At 38.3% G+C, this 22,781-nt stretch overlaps 1 protein-coding gene across 8 annotated transcripts in view; it reads left to right on the top strand.

Moving 5' to 3' along the window:
• DOP1A (DOP1 leucine zipper like protein A) overlaps nt 1-22,781 on the top strand; it is a 114,061-nt gene that overhangs the window by 12,850 nt on the left and 78,430 nt on the right. For all 8 annotated transcript variants that reach the window (XM_070073831.1, XM_070073829.1, XM_070073832.1 and 5 more), the window contains exons 2-5: nt 6,817-7,007; nt 9,828-10,009; nt 14,107-14,277; nt 21,361-21,550. In XM_070073831.1, the coding sequence (XP_069929932.1) occupies nt 6,870-7,007; nt 9,828-10,009; nt 14,107-14,277; nt 21,361-21,550 (681 nt within the window). In that variant the 5' untranslated portion in view covers nt 6,817-6,869. The remainder of the gene's footprint in view (nt 1-6,816; nt 7,008-9,827; nt 10,010-14,106; nt 14,278-21,360; nt 21,551-22,781) is intronic.

Here is a 22,781-nt window from a genome sequence, read left to right as displayed (position 1 = left end):
TTGAGATAACCATGTGTTTTTTTTCTTCAATTTGTTAATGTGATGTATCACATTGATTGATTTGCAAATATTGTACCATCCCTACATACCAGGGATAAATCCCATTTGGTCCACGAGAAAGAGCTTTCTGATATATTGTTAGATAGGTTTTTTTGTTGTTGTTGAAGATTTTTCCATCTGTGTTCTTCAGAGTTATTACTTTGGTTTTCATCTTGATTATTAGTCTGTTTAGGTTTCCTGTGGCTTCATGGCTCAATTTTGTAGGTTGTACGTATCCTGGAATCTATGCATTTTTTTCTAAGAGTCCCAATTTATTGATAAACAACTTTTTGTAGTAATACTTGGTGATTATTTTTATTTCTGTGGTATCTCTTATTATATAACCTTTTTTTAAAGATTTATTTTATTTATTTGAAAGAGTTACAGAGAGAGGTCTTCCATCTGCTAGTTTACTCCCCAGATGGCTGCAGTGGCTGGAACTGTACCGATCTGAAGCCAGGAGCCAGGAGCTTCTTCCAGCCAGGGTCTCCCGAGTGGGTGAGGGAGCCCAAGGATTTGGTTCATCTTCTGCTTTCTCAGGCCATAGCAGAGAGCTGGATCGGAAGAGGAGCAGCCAGGACTAGAACCAGCACCATATGGGATGCCGGTGCTTCAGGCCAGGGCTTTAACCCACTGTGCCATAGTGCTGACCCCCTTTATATCCTTTTCATCTCTGATTTACTGATTTGGGTCTTCTCCCTGGTTTTTTGTTGTTGCTGTTGTTAGTTGGGCCAATGGTATGTCAATTTTTTTTTAAACCCAGCTCTTTGTTTCCCTGATGTTTTGTATTTTTTTTGGTTTCAGTTTTGTTTATTTCTTTAATTTTAATTATTTCTTTTCTCCTACTAGCTTTGGATTTGGTTTGCCATTGTTTTTCTAGGTCCTTGAGGTGCATTGGTAACAGTTTTATTTAGTGCCTTTCAAATTTCTTGATGTAAGCACCAATTGCTATAAACTTTTCTCTTAACACTGCTTTTGCTGTATCCCATAAGTTTTGATATATTGTATTGTCTTCTTTTGTTTCCAGAAATTTTTTTGATTTTTTTTTTTTTTGATTTGTTATATGACTGTTCATTCAGGAGCATGTTGTTCAGTCTCCATGTGTTTGCAAATGTTTTAAAGATTCTTGAGTTGTTAATTTCCTGTTTCATTCCATTGTGGTCAGAGAAGATTCATGGATCTCCATTTTTTTGCTTTAGCTGAGACTTGCTTTATGGTCCAGCATGTGGTGTATCCTAAAGAAAGTTCCACGCAGTGATGAGAATGACTGTTCTGCAACTGTGGGATGAAAAGTTCTGTAGATACCGGTTAGGTCCTTTTGGTCCATCACATCAATTAGTTCTATTATTTCTTTGTTGATTTTCTGTGTAGTTTATCAGTCCATTGATGAAAGTAGGGTGTTAAAGTCCCTCATTACTTTTGTATTGGAGTTGATGTCTCTCTTTAGACTAACTTTTCTTTTAAATAGCCAGGCATCCTGGAATTGGGTGCATATATATATCTTCCTGTTGAATTGACCCCTTTATCATTCCGTAGTACCCTTGTCTCTAACAGTTTTGTGTAAAAGTGTATTTTGTCTTGTATTAGGACGCCTACAGCTGCCCTTTTTTGCTTTTCATTAGTATGGAATATCTTTTTCCATCCTCTCACTTTCAGTCTGCATTTATCTTTGTTGGTGAAGTGTGTTTCTTGTAGGCACCATATTGATCAGTTTTGTATTTTAATCCATTCAGCCAGTCTGTATCTTTTAACTGGAGAGTTGAGGCCATTTAAATTCAAGGTTACTATTGGTAAGTAACTACTTGGCCCAGCAATTTTTCCATAAATATTTTATAAATATTTTATTTTCCATAAATATTCCTATTGTTTTATTTGAAAGGAAGAGTTACAGGTTGAGGCAGAGAGAGAGGTCTTCCATCTGCTGGTTCACTCCCCAGTTGGCTGCAATGGCTGGAGCTGCACCAATCCGAAGCCAGGAGCCAGGAGCTTCCTCTGGATCTCCAATGTGGGTGCAGGACCCAAAGACTTGGGTCAACTTCCACTGCCTTCCCTAGCCATTGCAGAGAGCTGGATCAGAAGTGGAGGAGCCGGGACTTGAACCAATGCCCATATGGAATGCTGACAGTGCAATCAGTGGTTTTACCCACTAAAAGCATAGCATGTAAACATCCTGTGAGTAGCATATCCTTGGGCATCTTTTGTAAGGTTGGATGAGTGGTGACAAATTCTTTCAATTTTTGTTTCTTATTGAAGGCCTTCATTTAGCTTTTCATAAATGAAAGCTTTGCAGGTTACAATATTCTGGATTGACAGTTTTTTCTTTTTTTTTTCTTAAGACTCGGACTATGTCTTTCCATTCTTTCCTGGCCTGTAGAGTTTCTGATAAGTCTGTTCTAATTGGAGATCCTCTGAAAGTAATGTGTTGTTTCTTGTGCATACTTTAGAATGTTTCTTTGCTTTATTGTTGAAAGTTTCACTACAATATGTCATAGTGAAGAGCTTTTCTGTTCATGTCTATTAGGTGTTCTGTATACTTCCTGTACTTGGACATCCCTTTCTTTCTCCAAATTAAGGAAGTTTTCTGTAGTTATTTCACTAAATAGGCCGTCTGTCTTTTTCAGAGCTTCAGGAACTCCTAAGACCCATATGTTGGGTCGTTTACAGTATCCCATAAATTTCCACCACTGTTTTTAATTTTTCTAATTTTTTTTGGTTTGCCTGAAAAATTTCCAAAGATTTGTCTTGTAGCTCATATGTTCTTTGTTCTGCTTCACAAGTCTGTTCTCAAGGCTTTCCACTGTATTTTTTATTTGACCTAATTCTTTATTTCTAATATTTCATTGGAAGAATTTTCATTCATGTTGGGTATGGATTTCTTTAATTTGTGGATCTGCTCTCATTACTTCTGAGTAATCTTATTAATTTTTTGAATCCCATTTCAGGCGTTTCATCAATCTCTTCATCTTCACATTCTAATATTGAAGTGTGTTGTGTTCTTTTGGGTTGGTCAGGTTGTCTTCCTTAATCTTTTTTCTTGAATCTACATTTATTTTTAGGCATCTGTGTAGGTACTTGTTAGTTTTTTCCTCTGATGGCTTTTTTTTTTTTTTTTTTTAAGATTTTATTTAGTTGAGAGAGTTAAAGACAGAGAGAGAGACAGAGAAAATTCTTCCATCCGCTGGTTCACTCACCAATTGGCTGCAAGAGCTGCACAGATCTGAAGCCAGGAGCCAGGAGCTTCTTCCCGGTCTCCCATGCAGGTACAGGGGCCCAAGTGTCTGGGCCGTCTTCTACTGCATTCCCAGGCCATAGCAGAGAGCTAGATCAGAAGAAGAGCAGCTGAGACTAGAACCAGTGCCTAAACGGGATGCTGATGCCATAGGCCGAGGATTAACCTGCTGGGTCAGAGCACCGGCCCCCCCCTCTGATGGCTTCTATCTTTGAACTATGCCTTTGAGATTTAGTGGAATATCTGCACTTTCACTTATTACCCAGAAGTGTATTTTGGGTGTTGCCACAGAGCTCTGTTCAGTGCTGTATGTTGTGGTGGTATCCAGGGTAACACCCAAGTTGTGCTTGGTAGACCTCTTGTTAGCAATAAGAAGGGTATGGTCACCAATTGGCATAATCACACCCTCACCTCCTGTCTCCCAAGGTGATCTGTACCTGGAAGATAATACTCAGTGTGTTTAATACTCATCCATGCTTCTGCATGAACTGCACAAAGGATCTGTGCAGTTTCAGTGTATGCCCAGATTCCCATAATGATCCACTCTAGTCATTCAGGGAACTCTGAGTGTGTGGAGCTGCACACAGGATTGCCCGGAGACCTGGCTACACCCTATACCCTCTCATGTGGTCACAGAGTTCCCATAGTCTCAGCACACAGGGCTCCCACAGTCATGGGGTGCAGAGGATTCACTCCACCCTGCTTCTAGCCTTTGCCATCAACCAAGAGGCTGAGACATGCTGAAAGGTTGCTGCCTGTGGGTGCTTCACCTAGGAGGTTTGAACCCTGGAAGCTATGATATGTTGAGAGGCTGGGAACACCTCAGAATTGTATGTGGGTGCCCTGCTCCCTGTCAGTCCTCCCAGCCAAACTCAAAATCAATGAGGAAAACAGCTATTTCCCTCTGGTAAAATTGCTGGCTCACAGGTGTGCACAATAGCTGACAGCTGCAGCCTTACTTGTTTCACCATCTTGCCTTCTGCCCGCTGGTTGCTGGGCACGTTCGAGAGTCTCTGCAGCTGAATGATAGCAGAATGGCTCTTTCTCCCTACCTGTTGTAGAGTGCATACAGCCAAGGTGCTGTAGTTGCCTCTGCTAGCGCCTATCTCTGCTAGTTGCTGGGTGTGTGCACAAGAACTGCCGAAGTTGCTACCTACTTATGTCCAAAATGGTGCCCACCCTCTTTCAGCTAGTTGCTGGGCACCATTGTAGGGGGAAGATGGGGAAAGAGAAATGTTTCCCTTTTTTCCTCTGGGTGGCAGAGAAAAAACAACATCATCCTCCCTTTTTCCTATATAAAAAATTGTCCTCTTAATGACTTAATCTAGTTAAACTGTCATAACAGATATATGTAAAATGTGTTTTCTCCCATTCTGTTAATCATCTTTTTACTTTCTTGATGGTATCTTTGGTAGCACAGAAGTTTGTTTTGATGACATCTACTTTTGTCTTTTAGTGTTACTTCTAAAAAGATAGCCTAGAGGTCTTGGGAGATTTATTCCTTGTTCTTCTAAGTGTTTTATAGTTCTAGCTCTGAGGTTTATAGTTGTGATCCATTTTTAGCTAAGTATTGTATAGATGTAAGGAAGGGGAGTCTACTTCATTTTTTTTTTTATTATTTGGATATTCAGTTATCCCAAACTATTTGTTGAAAAGACTGATCTTATACTGAATTGTGTAGGTATCCTCTGAGGTATTTCCTTAGACCTTTTAGCAGATTCATGAACCCGGTCCTAGTGTAGTTAGTGAGATGTCAAGTGGAAAAGCCACATTTTTTTTTAAGTTTTGTTTATTTTAATTTTATATGAAAGGCAGAGACACAAAGATACAGAAAGAAAGATCTTCTATCCTCCCTAAATGCCTGCAACAGGCAGGGCTTAGCAAGGCCAAAACCAGGAGTCCAGAACTCCATCTGGGCCTCCCATGTTGTTGGCAGAGACTCAAGTACTTGAGCCATTGTGCTGCCTCCAGGATGTGCATTAGCAGGAAGCTGGCTGCAAAGTAGAAGAGCTGGGACTTGAACCAGGTACTCCATCTGATTTGAGATGCAGGTGTCCTTACGTGGTGACTTGCCACTGTACCAAATGCCTCTGCCCCACATTGTATTTTAAGTTGAGTGCCTATTAAAATCCCTTTTTACTATTCCCTGTTACTTGTTTATTGCTGTGTACGAATTACCCATGGACTCAGTGACCTAAACCAGAAACTCTAGGGCATGAATTTGAGAGACTGAACTACGATATTCTGTCTTGGGACCCTTAATGAAATTAGTTAAGTCATGCTTTATAAAAAACAAAAGGGGGGAATGTTAATAAAATGATGTAGTCTTATCTGTGGCGCAGTCTACACCCGGACACCATCCTAGGCTCTAGCCCCTGCCGCCATTGTTGGAAGCCGGAAGCCAGGTGACCACCTGGCCCAACCACCAGTGTCAAACACCACCTAATGGGATTCTCTGCTCCTACTTCCCCATCCACCCCCCATCCCCACTCCCACCCCCACCCCCCGCAGCAAAGTGTTAAAAAACCTGTTCCTGAACACCTGGCTCTCTTTCTCTCCATCTCCTGATCTCTCTCTCTCTCTCTCTCTGGATCTCTGGATCTCTGGATCTTTTTCTTACCCTCTCCTTCTCCTTCTTGTCCTTCTTTGCCCCTTCCCTCAAGTATGTCAGATTTACCCCAATAAATTGTTTCCATTAAAAAAAATGAAATTAGTTAAGGTATTGGTTTAGGCAACAGGCAATATGGCTAGTGATGGAGGATCTGCTTCTAAGGTAGCCCACTCATATGACTGTGACAGAAAGCTTCATTTCGTCAGCACAAGAACCTCTAGAAAGGGCTCCTTAAAGTGTCCCCCAGGTATAGCAGTTTGTTTGCCCCAGAAATCATGGTATAAGAGAGTGAAGAGGAAGCTGAAGTACTTTAATGACCTGCTGGCCATTACACATTGACTCATGTCTAGACATATTTTAAACCACCACATATTCTTGTTAGTTTTATTTTAAACTCTAATTACAAAAAATGAAAAAAAAATCTAATTGCAAGTGGCTGATATTTTATTTTCATATTGGGTGCCCACTTACTACTGAATAAAAGGAAATTATCTTTGAAATAATTTCTCTTCTCTTTCCTTTTTTTAAGTCCCTTGTCATCGGTATTTCTGATCTAACCAGTCTTGCCATATACTAGGTTCAGTAAAAAGGTAGAGGAAGGACTATGTGAATCAAAAATGTTGTATCAACAAATATGACAAATAACATGATTTTTATAACATGATTTCTAAAGTGAAATAAGTATGAGAAAATTGTCTACTCTTTTGTATTTCTAAATTCTCACTACTATTTTTCCAGTTTTTAAGAAGAAACTCACAAGTAGTTATCTTGGAGGCTATCCTTGAATATGTGACCTATATACTAGCTAACCAGAATTTTGACCCTTTCTAATTTAAGAAACATTTTAAAGGTAGCTGTTACATTTGTAGCAAGATCATATGAATCCATTTCAATATTTTACTTTGTAATCTGGTTCTTCCTACAAACTCTTTTGTAGGTAATGATTTTGCAGGATTTTGGAACTGGTCTCTAGTGGGACCCTGTGGGAGGATGAACACAGAAGAGCTGGAGCTATTGAGTGACTCCAAATACAGGAACTATGTAGCTGCAATTGACAAAGCACTAAAGAATTTCGAATACTCTAGTGAATGGGCAGATTTGATATCAGCACTTGGAAAACTTAACAAGGTATGTTTGTCTTATTTAATAAAACAAGAAATATCAGAAATCTGTCTTTATGTTTAATGTGTTTCTCTAAACCTTGGAGTAAAGAGTTTAAGAGTATAATTAAACCATAGATTATTTTTGGTGGTACAATTTGAACTCATGAATTGTATACCTACCTAGTAAGGCATGTTGTGGTTTTAGAAGTTGTAAAGAAAAAAATATATGAAAAATGTAATCCTTAAATATAAAAACAGGATATTAGGAACCAAATATGCTAACTCTCAGACTAGTAAGTTTCTATAATTAAGCATCAGTTACTGTTATGGAGTTCCTGGCATCAAAAAGAAAAACTGCAAGTGGATAGCAGTTAACTGCTGTGTCTTTTCCAAAGAGTATGTAGCAGAAAGAGAACATCGTATTTCCAGGAAAGCTTTTCTAATTCAATGCATTGTACAAAGGCAGCTCTGTATATGAGTATAAGCAGTCATTTAAATGACTTGGAGCTTGGCTTTGAGTGATCGTTGTTTTTTTTAAGCCTTGAATAAAAAGTGTTTTTTATTATTTCCCTATAATTGCAGACTTTACAGGGAGAAGTAGAGACAGAGAGAGGTCTTCCATCCACTCGTTCACTCTCCAAATGGCCACAATGGCTGGAGCCAGGAACTTCTCCCGGGTCTCCCAAGTGGGTGCAGAGGCCCAAGGACTTGGGCCAACCTCTGCTGCTTTCCCAGGCACATTAGCAGAGAGCTGGATCGGAAGTGGAGCAGACAGGACTTGAACCAGTACCCATATTGGAGTGTGGGCACTGCAGGTCAGGGCTTTAATTTGCTGCACCACTGTGTCAGCCCCACAGACTTCTTGACATGGTTGATTTATCCATGGATACTATAGTAGCATCACAAATCAACTCATAGTTTTTGACTTTGACCCTATTTTTATTTTTATTCTTTTGGCTGTAGATGAGATTTTGCTCACTTCACCCATAGTTTTGAAGAGTTTTGTTGTTATCGACTAGAAAGCTTCTCAATATTAGAGACTATATAGGAAAGCATTGCTCTTCCAAAACCTGTTTTAACAAATAGCCAGATGCCTACAGATCCACAGAGGAACAATAAAGCTATTTGAGACACACACACACACACACAAAATCATCAAATAGCTTAGCATTAAACAACAATTATTAGAACAGAAATCTGTCTTAAGATACATACCAAAGACATTCGTTTTTAACGTGATACCACAGATATAACCTTATCTTGAAAACCTTAACTTTTCAATGTGTCAGTGATTTATGTTAAAATTAGATGCACAAACATCTATTTTACATGTTAACTTCAAACATTTATGATATGAGGTTTGAAAATTTTGATTTCTTAACAGCCACAAAAAGTTGTAACCGAAAGTATGAGTTTGCTTAAGGTTAGATTCTTTGTTTTTGAAAACTTCTGAGGGTTTCTTCCTGAAGACTTAACTGAGAGCTACTTTCAAAGACAATTCATTAAATTATGGAAATTTTTCTAATTAATTGCATCATTAGTTTTTATAGATTATCCAATATTCACGAAAGCAGATGTCATTGTATCCAGATAACATAAAATAGAATACTCAAGTTATTAATGAAATGATTTAAAATCATGGTAGAACAATACAAGAATTTCATATATATGTATATATTGAAGATAGTTTAACTATATGTGTTAGTATAAATGTAATGAACTGGGAAATTCTCTGGTGGACTGCTTTTTGTGATTATTTTATAGAGTTCCATTTCAGTTTTTTCTTTTCTAAAATAAAGGACTTTTTGTGTATTTCTTTCAAGTTCCAGTACCAGCGTATTATTCTGTATTCATTCTGAGTGTTTGTGGCACTATATTAATCCTTTAAAATTGTCTTCTTTGTTCATATTGAAGGACCATGTTTTGAGATTTTTTTGTTGCCTAAATAACTAATCTACTTTGGGTGGTTTTCAAGATAGGATCTCCTTAAACCTTTGCCTGACTGTTATCTCTAAAGAAGTTGAGTAAATAAGCAAATTTTCTTGTCCAATGGGAAAATTAAGTTTGTAAAAACAAATGGGCAATTACCTTATTTGAATTTTTTTTGTTGATTTTTGAAAAAAATTATTTGAAAGGCAGAAAGACAGAGATCTCCCATCTGGTGATTTGCTCCCCAAATGCCTGCAATAGTAGACAGTAGGCCAGACACAGCCAAGAACTGGGAACTCAATTCAGTTCTCCCATATGGGTGACAAGGTCTTTTCTATCACTTGCTGCCTCAGAGGGTACACATCAGGAAGCTGGAGTCAAGAGCCAGATCAGGGACTCAAACTGATATTTTGGGATATAGGTGTCCCAAGTAGCATCTACTAACCCCTCAACTGAATAAATACCTACCCTAGATGTTCTTATATGAATCAGAATTACTTGCTAAAATATAACATATTAGACCTGGAACATTGGTTTTTTTCTCTCTTCCAACAGAATTATCTATGATAAGGTTAGATTTTCCTTGATTTCAAACAAAGCTAATGATTTTCCAACTGTCATCTTTTTATATTAGATATTAAAGATTGAAAAATTTTTAAAAAGTTCCATTCCTAATAAATTTGTTTTGGAGAATATTATTTTTCATTAAAAATATAATGTCTGTTAACATGTAATGGATTTATTTTTAAATTTTCCTGTTTTAATTTCAAGTATATTTTTAAGCATAGTATATATAAGCAAATATGACAAAAGCAAAAACCTACAATAATTTTTGCTAATGTTATATATGCTAGAAAATGGAAATAAAGGATAATATTTTTGTTTTTCTCAACTTCATTAAAATGCTTTCTTCAAGGTCTTACAAAATAATGCAAAGTACCAGGTAGTACCTAAAAAGCTGACCATAGGCAAACGCCTGGCTCAGTGTCTACATCCAGCATTACCAGGTGGAGTTCATCGGAAGGCACTTGAAACATATGAAATTATCTTCAAAATCATTGGACCTAAGCGACTTGCCAAAGATCTTTTTTTATATAGGTAAGAATAATTGTACTATTTATACATAATTAAATAAAATTTATTGTTAAAGTATTTTATGCTTCCTATACTAAGAATGAAAAATTTGAAATCATTTTAATGTTTCAGATATATTTCTTACATAGTTAATTCACAAAAATTTTTAAACTTTGACTTTTTTGTATTCTTAGCTGTTATTTATGAGAAGTTTCACTTAAAATTGTTGAACCTCGTATATTTTACCCTTTTAAGCTTGAAAACTAGCTCCAAGAAAACAAAATAAGATACCTCGATCTCTTAAAAGATTTAAATATTGTTGACTTTTCTCTAGTTGAACTAGTCTTTAGAATTGGTTGCCATGATAACACATTTTCCTGTTTAGTTACTATTTCTCAATCTCCATTATTTTTTCCTCTTAAGGCTCACTTAATCCTGTGCCTTTCTTTTGTCTTTATGTTTTTCCCTTGAGCAAGCTTATCTACACTAATGATTTATCTTTTTTAAAAATAATTTTACTGTGTACATTTCAGGTGTATAGCTTAATGTTATAAGACAGTAAAATTGTTACTATACTAAAGCAAATTAACATATCCATCACCTCAGATATCCTTTTTTGGTGGCAAGGGCAGCTAAAATCCACTCATTTAATAAAAATCCTAAATGTATGATTATAATATTTTTAATTATAGTCATCATATTTATTTGAGAAACAGTACTCCCATCTGGTGGTTCACTCCCCAAATGCCTATACCCGTTGGGGCTGAGCCAGGGCCGAAACTGGGAATCAACAGCTCAATACAAGTTTCCCGTATGAATGTCAAGAACACAATTACTTGGGCCATCACAGATGCCTCTCAGGGTATATATTAATAGCAAATTGGATTCAGGAGCTAGAGCCAGGAATTGAACCCAGGTACTCTGATGTGAGGCACGAATGTCCTAACAACTAGGCTGAATGTCCATTCTTTAGTGCATCTTTGCTGACTAGACAGTGGATTTGATTTTACATTCACATATGATTTTGGTGCCTAGATTAAGCTAACTTCATAACACAGGTTTGGAATTGTCCCTCTTTTCTGTTCCAGAATTTTCATAGTATTGGTATAATTAAATATTTGTAAGATTTCATCTAAAGCTTACGGGCAGATTTGTAATTACAGATTTATTCCATTAGTATATGTAGAACTGTTATCATTGTTTTTGTCTTCTATCAGTTTTATTAAGTTGCTTTTCTGGAAATTTGCCCATTTTATCTAAATTTTCGTATGTATCAGCCCAAAATTTTTCATAATATATTTTTATCATCTTTGTAACAGGATTCATAGTAATGTTTGTTTTTTCATTGTTAATATTGGTGATTCAAACCACCCTTGACAAGATCAGTGTTATCAGAAGTATATCAATTTTGCCAGTCTTTTAAAATCCAATTTACAGCTTTTTGATGAATTGTATTATGTATGTATTTTCGTTTTAGTTTTGCTCAGATAAGCTTTCTCTGCCCTATTTGAAGCTGTCCTATTTCATTCTCCCTATTCTAGTGCTATACCTTTTTCCCACCCCCATCACTTGCCACCATTGGTGGGGGAGGGGGAGAATGGTAGGAAAACATATGAGGATACTTCATAAAAGTTCAGAGAAAAATTGAATCGAAAAATTATTTTGGAGAGCAGATGTCATGTCTCAGTGGGTTAAGTAGCCCTTTGGAATCCTTCATCCCATATTGAAGTGCTGGTTCAGGTTCTGGGACTTGAACCAGCCTATGCTTTTTTTTTTTTTTTTTTTTTTTTTAATTTTTTGACAGGCAGAGTGGACAGTGAGAGAGACAGAGAGAAAGGTCTTCCTTTTGCCATTGGTTCACCCTCCAATGGCCGCCGCAGCAGGCACGCTGCGGCCGGTGCACCGCGCTGATCCGATGGCAGGAGCCAGGAGCCAGGTGCTTTTCCTGGTCTCCCATGGGGTGCAGGGCCCAAGCACTTGGGCCATCCTCCACTGCACTCCCTGGCCACAGCAGAGAGCTGGCCTGGAAGAGGGGCAACCGGGACAGAATCTGGCGCCCCACCCGGGACTAGAACCCGGTGTGCCGGCGCCGCAAGGTGGAGGATTAGCCTAGTGAGCCGCGGCGCCGGCCAGCCTATGCTTCTGATCTAGCTTGCTGCTAATGTGATCCTCAAAGAATGGGACATGATGATGGCTCAAGTGCTTGGGCTCCTGACACTGTCAGAGTCCTGGATGGAGTTCCCGAATCCTAGCTTCAGCCTGGACCAGCCTCAACTGTTGTGAGCATTTGGGAAGTGAACCAGTAGATGGAAGATCTACTGATCTCTGTCGCTGTTACTCTACCTTTCAAGTAGATAAAAAAATATTTAAAAGATTTTTTTGGTGCAGAAAATTTTGAAATCATCTTTTTTTTCTAGCTTTTATTTAATAAATATAAATTTCCAAAGTACAGTTTATGGATTACAATGGCTTCCCCCCCATAACTTCCCTCCCACCTGCAACCCTCCCATCTCCCGCTCCCTCCCCCATTCCATTTGCATCAACATTCATTTTCAGTTTACATTAAAACTAGAGTTTATGGCCAGCATCATGGCTCAATAGGCTAATCCTCCACCTGTGGCGCCAGCACACAGGATTCTAGTCCCGGTTGGGGCACCAGATTCTGTCCCGGTTGCCCCTCTTCCAGGCCAGCTCTCTGCTGTGGCCCAGGAGTGCAGTGGAAGATGGCTCAAGTGCTTGGGCCCTGCACCCCATGGGAGACCAGGATAAGTACCTGGCTCCTGCCTTCAGATCAGCACGGTGCACCAGCTGCAGTGCGTCAGCCACAGTGGCCATTGGAGGGTGAACCAACGGCAAAGGAAGACCTTTCTCTCTCAATGTCCACTCTGCCTGTCAAAAAAAAAAACACAAAAACCTAGAGTTTATTTGTATTTATGTTTTTAAATTTTTATTGAATAATGATTCATTTGATCCCAATATTTATGGTATAACCAATACATTTATTTTTAAAGGTCTGTAATTTTATGATAAAATGGCATATCTCTCTTCAAGCTTTTTTTTTTTTTCCAATATTTATTTATTTATTTGAAAGAGGGAGAGAGAGATCTTCCATCTGCTGCTGGTTTATTCCCCAGATGTCCGCAATAGCAGGGGCTGGGCCAAGCTGAAACTGGAAGCCAGGAGATTCAGCCAGGTCTTCTACATGGATTGCAGAGGCCCAAACATTGGGTCATCTTCTGCTGGTTTTCCCAGGCCACTATCAGGGAGCTGGATTGGAAGTAGAGCAGGTGGGACATGAACCAGTACCCATATTGTATGCTGGCATCAATGGCAGTGGTTATACCACAATGTCAGCCTTTAAACTTTTTTTGATTTGCTGCAGTGTACAAAGTTGTTAAGAAAGCTAGTGCAGCTTGAGTACCTTAATATTTAAATGAGTATGAAAAGTAAACTTTGGGTAGTACATATCTGGATCTCAGATTTAGAGCAGTCAGCGTTAAAGTTGCAAAGTGTTATACAGTAACTAAATTTTGAGGGATGTTAAAAGCCACATTGGCAACAGAAAACCAATTAGAGGTTTTGATGAGAAAAACCACCTTAGAACACTGCTAAAGCAATGCCAGTTAGGTTGTGTTCAAGATAGGATGATGGTCTCTTCTAAGTAAATGCCTGGTGAAAGTAGAATTTACTATTTTCAAAACATATCCAGAGAAGTGGCTTGGAGAGAAAACTTAATGACTGAGGGTTATAATAAAAATCACTTTTTCAGCCGAGGATCATGCCTAGATTTATGGCTTTTGGTTAGCCAGATTGGCCATTTTGAAGTGATAATTATGAGTTAAACAACAGGTTTGCAGGCAAGAGGAGATTCCGTTTTGGAACTGTGAAATAGGAAGACATTGTGAAACAACTTAGGGAGCTACTGGGTTTATGGTTATGAAACTCAGGTGAGAATACTGGGTTGGGTTAATTGATGTAGAAATTATCATCAAATAGATAAAATTTTAAGCCAATCTGTATACTTATAAAATCGCAAAGATTTATATACAGATAGAATTACATTTGAATTAATATTTTATAGTTATTTTTCTCTTCCTTCTCTTTTTAATTTTTTTAAATAGTTCTGGATTATTTCCTCTTCTCGCAAATGCTGCCATGTCTGTGAAACCAACATTGCTCAGTTTGTATGAGATATATTACCTGCCTTTGGGGAAAACCCTGAAACCTGGTCTACAAGGATTGCTAACTGGTATTCTTCCTGGCTTAGAAGAAGGATCAGAGTACTATGAGAGGTAAAATGGTATTTGGTGTACTTCTATAATTGAAATTGTGGATTAGTTAGCAAGCATCCTCAGATCAGATATCACGAAAATGAATGATTCTAGACATTTCAGTGTATCACCTGAAGATTTTTTTATCAATAAAATATTATTAGATGTATCTGGTCTGTATATCATGGGTGGTAAGAGCACAGATTTGGGAGGAGAATGTATTGATTCAGATTCTACCTCAGTAGACTCTTGAGATTAGGAACACTTTAATTTTTTCAATTTTTTTCAGTTGCTTGAATATAAACAATAACTATTTCAATATTATAAAAATGAAATCAGGTGGTCGAGTGTCTTGCACATATAATGTTATTTTTTTGCCAAAGACTTTTTATTTAAGGAATACAAACTTTATGCTTTTCATAAACACAACCTTAGGAGTATAGTGACTTTTCCCACTGTACTACCCTCCCACCCCTCTTCCTCCTCCTCCTCCTCTAATTCCCATTCTTAGTTTTTACTAAGATCTATTTTCAGTTAACTTTATACATATATTGTTAACTCTGCACTAAGTAGAGTTCAACAAATCGTATGGGGGGGGAATAACTGTTTCTCGACAGTTGAGACAAGGGCAGTTCAAAGTCATCGCATCTTGAAGTGTTAATTTCACTTCTATAGATTGCCTTTTAGGTACTCAATTAGTTATCACAGATTAGGGAGAACATATGGTATTTGCCCTTTGGGGACTGGCTTATTTCACTAAGTATGATGTTCTCCAGTTTCCTCCATTTTGTTGCAAACAAAAGGATTTCATTTTTTTTTTAACTACTGTGAAGTATTCCATGGGGTATATATCCCATGATTTCTTTATCTAGTCTTCAGTTGATAGACATTTGATTCCATATCTTAGTTATTGTGAATTGAGCTACAGTAAACATGGGTGTACAGATAACTCTTTCATATGCTGATTTAATTTTCCCTGGGTAAATTCCCAGGAATAAAATGGCTGGGTCATATGGTAGGTCTATATTCAGATTTCTGAGGAATCTCTGTACTGTCTTACACAGTGGCTGTACCAGTTTACATTCTCACGAAGAGTGGATTGGGGTACCCTTTTCCCCACATCCTCACCAGCATTTGTGGTTTGATTTTTGTGTGAAAGCCATTCTAACAGGGGTGAAGTGAAACCTCATTGTGGTTTTAATTTGCATTTCCCTGATGGCTAGTGATCCTGAGCATTTTTTCACATGTCGGCCATTTTAATATCCTCTTTTGAAAAATAGTATGTCCTTAGCTCATTTCTTAACTGTGTTGTTTGTCTTGCTGTTGTTGAATTTCTTAATCTTTATATATTCTAGTTATTAATCCTTTATCAATTGCATAGTTCACAAATATTTGCTCCCATTCTGTCACTTGCCTCTTCACTTAGCTGAGTGTTTCTTTGGCAGCTAAGAAGCTTCTCATCTTGATACAATCATTCCATTTGTCAATTTTGGCTTTGATTGCCTCTGTCTCTGGGTTCTTTTGTAAGAACTCTTTGCCTATGCCAATGTCTTACAGGGTTTCCCCAATTTTCTCTAATTTGATGGTGTTGGGTCATAGATTTTGATCTAATCCATGTTGAGTGGCTTTTTGTGTAAGATAAGGGTCTTATTTCATAATTCTGCATGCAAAGATCCAGTTTTCCCAGCACCATTTGTTGAAGGGATTGTCCTTGTTCCACGGATTGATTTTAGTTCCTTATCTTTGGATAAGTTCATTGTAGATGTGTGGGTTGATTTCTGGCTTTTCTATTCTGTTCCATTTTTTTGTACCAGTACCAGGCTGTTTTGATTGTAACTGCCCTGTAATATGTCTTGAAATCTGGTATTGTGATGCCTCCAGCTTTGTTTTTGTTATATAAGATTTCTTTAGCTATTCGATGTCTCCTGTGTTTCCATATGAATTTCAGCATTGTTTTTTCTAGATCTGAGGTGAATGTCATTGGTATTTTTATTGGTATCACATTGAATCTGTAAATTGCTTTTGGTAGTATGGACATTTTAATGATAATGATTCTTCCAATCCATGAACATGGAAGATTTTTGTTTTGTGTGTGTGTGTGTCTTCTGTTTCTTTCTTTAATGTCTTGTGATTCTATTCATAAAGATATTTGATGTCCTTGGTTAAATTTATTACAAAGTATCTTTTTTTGTAGTTACAGTGAATGGGATTTATTTTAGAAGTTGTTTCTCATCCATGGCATTGTCTGTGTATACAAAGCTACTGATTTTAGTGTGTTGACTTTATATCCTGCCACTTTGCCAAACTCTAGAATGAATTTCAGTAGTCTCTTAGTGAAGTCTTTTGGATCCCCTATATATAGAATCATGTCATCTGCAAATAGGGGTACTTTGACTTCCTCCTTCCAAATTTGATTTCTTTTTCTTGCCTGATGGCTCTGGCTAAAACTTCGAGGTCTAAACTGAATAGTAATGGTGAGAGTGGGCATCCTTGACTGGTTCCAGATCTCCGTGGGAATGCTCCCAACTTTTCCCCATTCAGTTAATTGGATACTGACCCTGGGTTAGTCATGAGTTGCCTTGATCATGTTAAGAAATGTTCCTTCTGTACCCGGTTAGCGTAAAGATTGTTTTTTCAAGTGCTTTCTCTGCATCAATTGAAATATGTGTTCTTCAGTTTGTTAATGTGATGTATCACATTGATGTGGGAATGTTGAACCATCCCTGCACACCAGGGATACATCCCACATAGTCTGGGTGAATGATCTTTCTGATGTGTTGTTGGATTTGATTAGCTAGTATTTTGTTGAGAATTTTTGCATCTGTGTTCATCAGGGAAATTGGTCTATAGTTCTCTTACTCTGTTATATCTTTTTCAGATTTAGGAATTAAGGTTTTGCTGGCTTCACAGGAGTATGGGAGGACTCCCTCCCTTTCATTCGTTTTGAATAGTTTGAGAAGAATGGGAATTAGTTCTTTAAATGTCTGGTAGAATTCAGCAGTGAAGCCATCCGACCCTGAGCTTTTCTTTGCTGGGATGGTCTTTATTACTGATTCAGTTTCCATCTTGGTTATTGGTCTGTTTAACTTTTCTGTGTCTTCGTGGCTTAGTTTAGGTAGGATGTATGTGTTCAGGAATCTATCAATTTCTTACAGGTGTCCTGAATTGTTGGCGTACAGCTTTGTAGTAATTTCCCATGCATCTTTTTATTTCTCTAGTATCTGTTACATTTCCTTTTTCACCTCTAATTTTTTTGATTTGGGTCTTCTCCCTCTATTTTTTTTTATTTTTTTTGCTTAGTTGAGCCAATGGTGTGTCATTTTTATTTTTTTAAAAAAACCAGCTTTTCATTTCACTGATCTTTTGTTTCTTTGGTTTGTTTTGCTTATTTCTTTTCAATTTTAATTATCTATTTTCTCCTACTAGTTTTTGGGTTTGGTTTGCTGTTGTTTCTAGGTCCTTGAGGTACATTGACATCTCATTGATTTGGTGCCTTTCCAATTTCTTCATGTAGGCACCAATTGCTATAAACTTTTGCTATAGCCCACTGTTCATTCAGCAGCATAATGTTCAGTCTCCACGTGTTTACATATGTTCTAGAGATTCCTGAGTTGGTGATTTCCAGCTTCATTGCATTGTGGTCTGAGAAGATGCATGGAATGATTTTGATTTTTTTTGAATTTGCTGAGACTTACTTTATGGCTTAGTGTGTGGTATATCCTGTAGAAAGTTCCATGCACTGGTGAGAAGAATGTGTATTCTGCATTTGTATGATGAGAAGTTCTGTAGATAATCTATTAGGTCCATTTGGTCCATAGTAACATTTAACTCTGTTGTTTCCTTGCTGTTTTTTTTTTTTTTTGCTTGTTTGTTTGTTTTTTGAACTGGTTTATCTGTCCATTGCATTGAAGCCTATGTCTCCCTTTAGATCCCTTAACATTTCTTCCTTTCCTTTCCTTTCTCTTTTCTCTTTTCTCTTTCTTTTCTTTCTCTTTTCCCTTTTCCCTTTTCCCTTTTCCCTTTTCTCTCCCCTCCCCTCCCCTCCCCTCCCCTCCCCTCCCCTCCCCTCCCCTCCCCTCCCCTCCCCTCTCCTCTCCTCTCCTCTCCTTTTCTTTCCTTTTCTTTTTGACAGGTAGAGTTAGAGAGAGAGAGAGAGAGAGAGAGAAAGGTCTTCCTTTTTCTGTTGGTTCACCCCCCAAGTGGCTGCTACGGATGGCACCTTGTGGCCAGCACGCTGCGCAGATCCGAAGCCAGGAGCTTCCTCATGCAGGTGCAGGGCCCAAGCACTTGGGCCATCCTCCACTGCACTCCTGGGCCACAGCAGAGAGCTGGACTGGAAGAGGAGCAACTGGGACAGAATCCGGCACCCCAACTGGGACTAGAACCCGGAGTGCCAGCGCCGCAGGCGGAGGATTAGCCTAGTGAACCGCAGCGCCAGCCAACATTTCTTTTAAATAGCCAGGTGCCCTCTAATTAGGTGCATATACATTTATAATAGTTACATCTTCATTTTGAATTGATCCCTTAATTATTACATAGTGTCTTTCTTTGTCTCTTTTAACAGTTTTTGTGTTAGTCTATTTTCTCTGATATTAGGATGGCTACACCAGTTCTATTTTATTTCTGTTAGCATAGAATATCTTTTTCCATCCTTTGACTTTCAGAATGTGTTTATCTTTATTGGTGAGATGTTTCTTGTAGGCAGCAACTAGATGGGTTTTGTTTTTTAATCCATTTATCCAGTCTGTGTATGTTGTAAGTGGAGAGTTGAGGCCACTTAGATTCAAGGTTACTATTTGTATGTAATAGCTTGGTCCATCAATTTTTCCATAAATATTCTTATTGTTTACTTGGGATTTCCTTGGTACTTTTACTAGGATATTTTCTGCCTTCACTTTCTAGTGATTACCTTGTTTTTGTGTTTCTGTGTGTAGCACATCCTTGTGCATCTTTTGTAAAACTGGATGAGTACTAACAAATTCAATTTCTCTTTGTTATTGAATGTCTTTATTTCACCTTCATTCATAAATGAAAGCTTTGCAGGGTTCAGTATTCTGAGTTGACTATTTTTTTCTCTTGACTTGGAATATATCTTGTCATTCTCTCCTAGCCACTAGGGTTTCCAATAAGAAATCTGCTATGAGTCTAATTGGAGATTCTCTGAAAGTAATCTGGTGTTTCTCTCATGTACATTTTAGAATCTTTTCTTTGTGTTTTATTGTGGAGAGTTTGACTACAGTGTATTGTGAAGATCTTTTCTAGTCATGTGTATTAAGAGTTCTATATGCTTCCTTTACTTGGACATCCCTTTCTTTATACAAATTAGGAAAGTTTCCTCTAGTTATTACACTAAAAAGGTCTCTAATCCATACTCTTTTCACACCTTCAGAAACTCCTAAGAGATGTATGTTGGGTTGTTTGATAGTGTCCCTTAAATCTCCAACACTGTTTTTTAGTTTTCCTATTTCTTCTTTTTTTGCCCTGACTATAAAATTCCCAGAGGTTCGTCTTCTATCTCGGCTATTCTTGTTATGGTTTTCCACCATATTTTTTATTTTACCCACTGATTTCTTCATTTCTCTTTTAAATTTCAATTTTGTGGGAAAAATTTTAATTCATCTCATGTATGGATTTAGTTCTTGAATTTGCTTCGTATTACTTCTAAGTAATCCTATAATCAGTTTTTGGAATTCCATTTCTGGCATTTCATTAGTCTCTTCATCTTCACATTCTAGTGTTGAAGTGTTGTATTATTTTTGGGGTGTCATGTTGTCTTCCTTACCCTTTTTTTCTTGAATTGCTATGTTTATTAGTTATTTGTGGTGAAATTTTTTGTGGTTTTTTTCTCCCCCTGTGATGGTTTTTAATCTTTGAACTATGCCTCTGTGGCTTAGTAGAGTGTCCACTCATTCAATGAATACCCAGAGGCATGTGCTGGGTGTGGTCAGGGAGCTCTGTTCAGTGCTCCAGTGTGAGGAGAGTGTCTAGGGTAACACCCAACTTGGGCATGGTAAGTCTTTTTTTTTTTAAATCAGAGGGGACATTTATTCAGCTCCAATGGCATAGTCTCACATTCACCTTCTTTCTTCAAAAGACTAATGCCTGGGCACTAGTCCCAGCAGATATAGTTTTCATCCAAGCTGCCACAAGAACCACAGAAAGGATCCAGGAGTCCTTGGTATGAACATGGCTCCTGCAGCATTGACACTCACCAGGTTATCAGGGAGCCCCAAGCATATGGAATCCCCCATAGTGACTGCCTGAAGTCCCAGCCACACCTTGCACCTCCCATGCAGCCACTATTTTCATAGTCTTTGCCCCACAAGGCTCCCACATTCATGAGCTCCCAACTCCCTGTCAGTTCTCTCAGCCAAACTCGGGCATCTCCTCTTGGCTCATTGCTGGGCATATGGACATGAACTGGTGCAGCTGTTGCATATGTCTAAAATGGTGCCTGCCCTCTCTTGGCTAGTTACAGGATGCCATTGCCAGATGGTCATGGAGAGAGAAATGTGCCCCCCTTTTTTTCCTCTCTAGGTTGGCAGGTACGCTGTCCTCCACAGCGCTCCAAGCCAGACTCCCATCAGACTCTTCCTGCAACTTTATTGCTAGTGGCTTGGGCTGCTGCAGTCTGGTATCACCTCACTCCAAAGCTGGTGCTGAGGCTCTCAGCTGCTGGGGTCCTGAGTTGTACACATCCACAGTGTCCCTCTAATTTGTAGAAAATCAACAGAAAATGTGTTCTACTCTAGAATTACTAGTAAGTAAAATGTGTACAGTGTTTTATGGCTTAGAATGGTTCAACAATCCAGTGAAGTAGGTAAGTCTGTGGTAGTGCTTCTATTGTTCTTTCCCTTTTGCAGATGAGAAGATTGAAGTGAGGAAAGATTATGTGATTTCCTCCAAAGTATACAGCTAAAAATTGTGGAGCCAGGACTTAAATCCTATCCTCTACCTCTAGGTGTATTCTTCTATTCTGTCATACTTGTGTCTAAGGCAAAGCATATGACAACATGCATGCTCTTGTACATTTTTGGAAGAGAATGATTTATCTTTTTAATGAGACCTTTTTCCCTTCTTATGCCACTTTATTTTATACCTCAGAACAAACACGTTGTTGGAAAAGGTTGCTGCTGCAGTGGACCAATCAGCATTCTATAGTGCCCTTTGGGGTAGTCTTCTCACTAGTCCTGCTGTGCGTCTACCTGGAATTACATATGTTCTCGCCCATTTGAACAGAAAGCTCTCCATGGAAGATCAACTTTATATAATTGGTAGTGATATTGAACTAATGGTAAGTGTAGAATCTTGGTGTATCACTTTACAAATCTTTCTTGAGAATCAACCACTATTTCAGACAGGTACTGAGGGTTGTGCTGTAACAAATTTCTATTTTCATCGTTTCTTGAAGATCACATTTTTTCATCAAGGAAAATTATAGGCCAAAATAATCAGTAATTACTGTTTTTCGAAGCTTAACTGTTTTAATGAAAGGGTATTTATATTGTTATCCTTTTAATGTATAGATAAATTGAAATCAGAAAATTATAGTGTTAATAAAGAGTAGAAATCATCAGATTCTCTTGAATTGGAATTTGGACTCTGCTATGCTATTATGTAATAGACTTTAGTTTTTATTTTACATTGGTCATGTCTTCATTATTACCATCTTACTGACTGACAGAACCATTCTTAATATAGCCACATCCATTATGGACCAAAGTGGGCCTTTTTGGTCATAGCTTTCTTTATGTGAAGGATTTTAGACAAAGTGATAATAGCCAGATTCTGTATGGAATTTGTGTGAAAGGATATACTACTAAAGCAGAGAGTAAAAGAGAATATAAAGAAATCACATTGCTCACTTATACTTTTTAATTTCAAAATTAAAAACAGAAGGAAATTTTTATTTTTGTGGAGCACTGCTCTAAAATGATTTTTGAGGGAAAACAAAGAAACCCTCAGGATCATTTTAAAAGTTTTTGAGAAAACATTTTGGTTAACCATTCTAACCCTATACCCATTAATCACACCACATTTCACTCTCACTCCTGTCACTGGCAACTACTAATCTTTAAGATTCTATGGATTTGGCCGGCGCCGCGGCTCACTAGGCTAATCCTCCGCCTAGCGGCGCCGGCACACCGGGTTCTAGTCCCGGTCGGGGCGCCGGATTCTGTCCCGGTTGCCCCTCTTCCAGGCCAGCCCTCTGCTGTGGCCAGGGAGTGCAGTGGAGGATGGCCCAGGTGCTTGGGCCCTGCACCCCATGGGAGACCAGGAAAAGCACCTGGCTCCTGGCTCCTGCCATCGGATCAGCGCGGTGCGCCGGCCGCAGCGCGCCAGCCGCGGCGGCCATTGGAGGGTGAACCAACGGCAAAGGAAGACCTTTCTCTCTCTCTCTCTCTCACTGTCCACTCTGCCTGTCAAAAAAAAAAAAGAAAAAAAAAAAAAAGATTCTATGGATTTGTGTATTCTGAATAATTTACATAAATCTAATCATACAATGTGTGGTTCTTTGCAAATAG

Source organism: Oryctolagus cuniculus, chromosome 5, assembly GCF_964237555.1.
Source record: "Oryctolagus cuniculus chromosome 5, mOryCun1.1, whole genome shotgun sequence".
Lineage (NCBI taxonomy): Eukaryota > Metazoa > Chordata > Mammalia > Lagomorpha > Leporidae > Oryctolagus > Oryctolagus cuniculus.
Note: the sequence above shows the minus strand (reverse complement) of the source record. Positions and strands in the feature narration are given on the sequence as shown.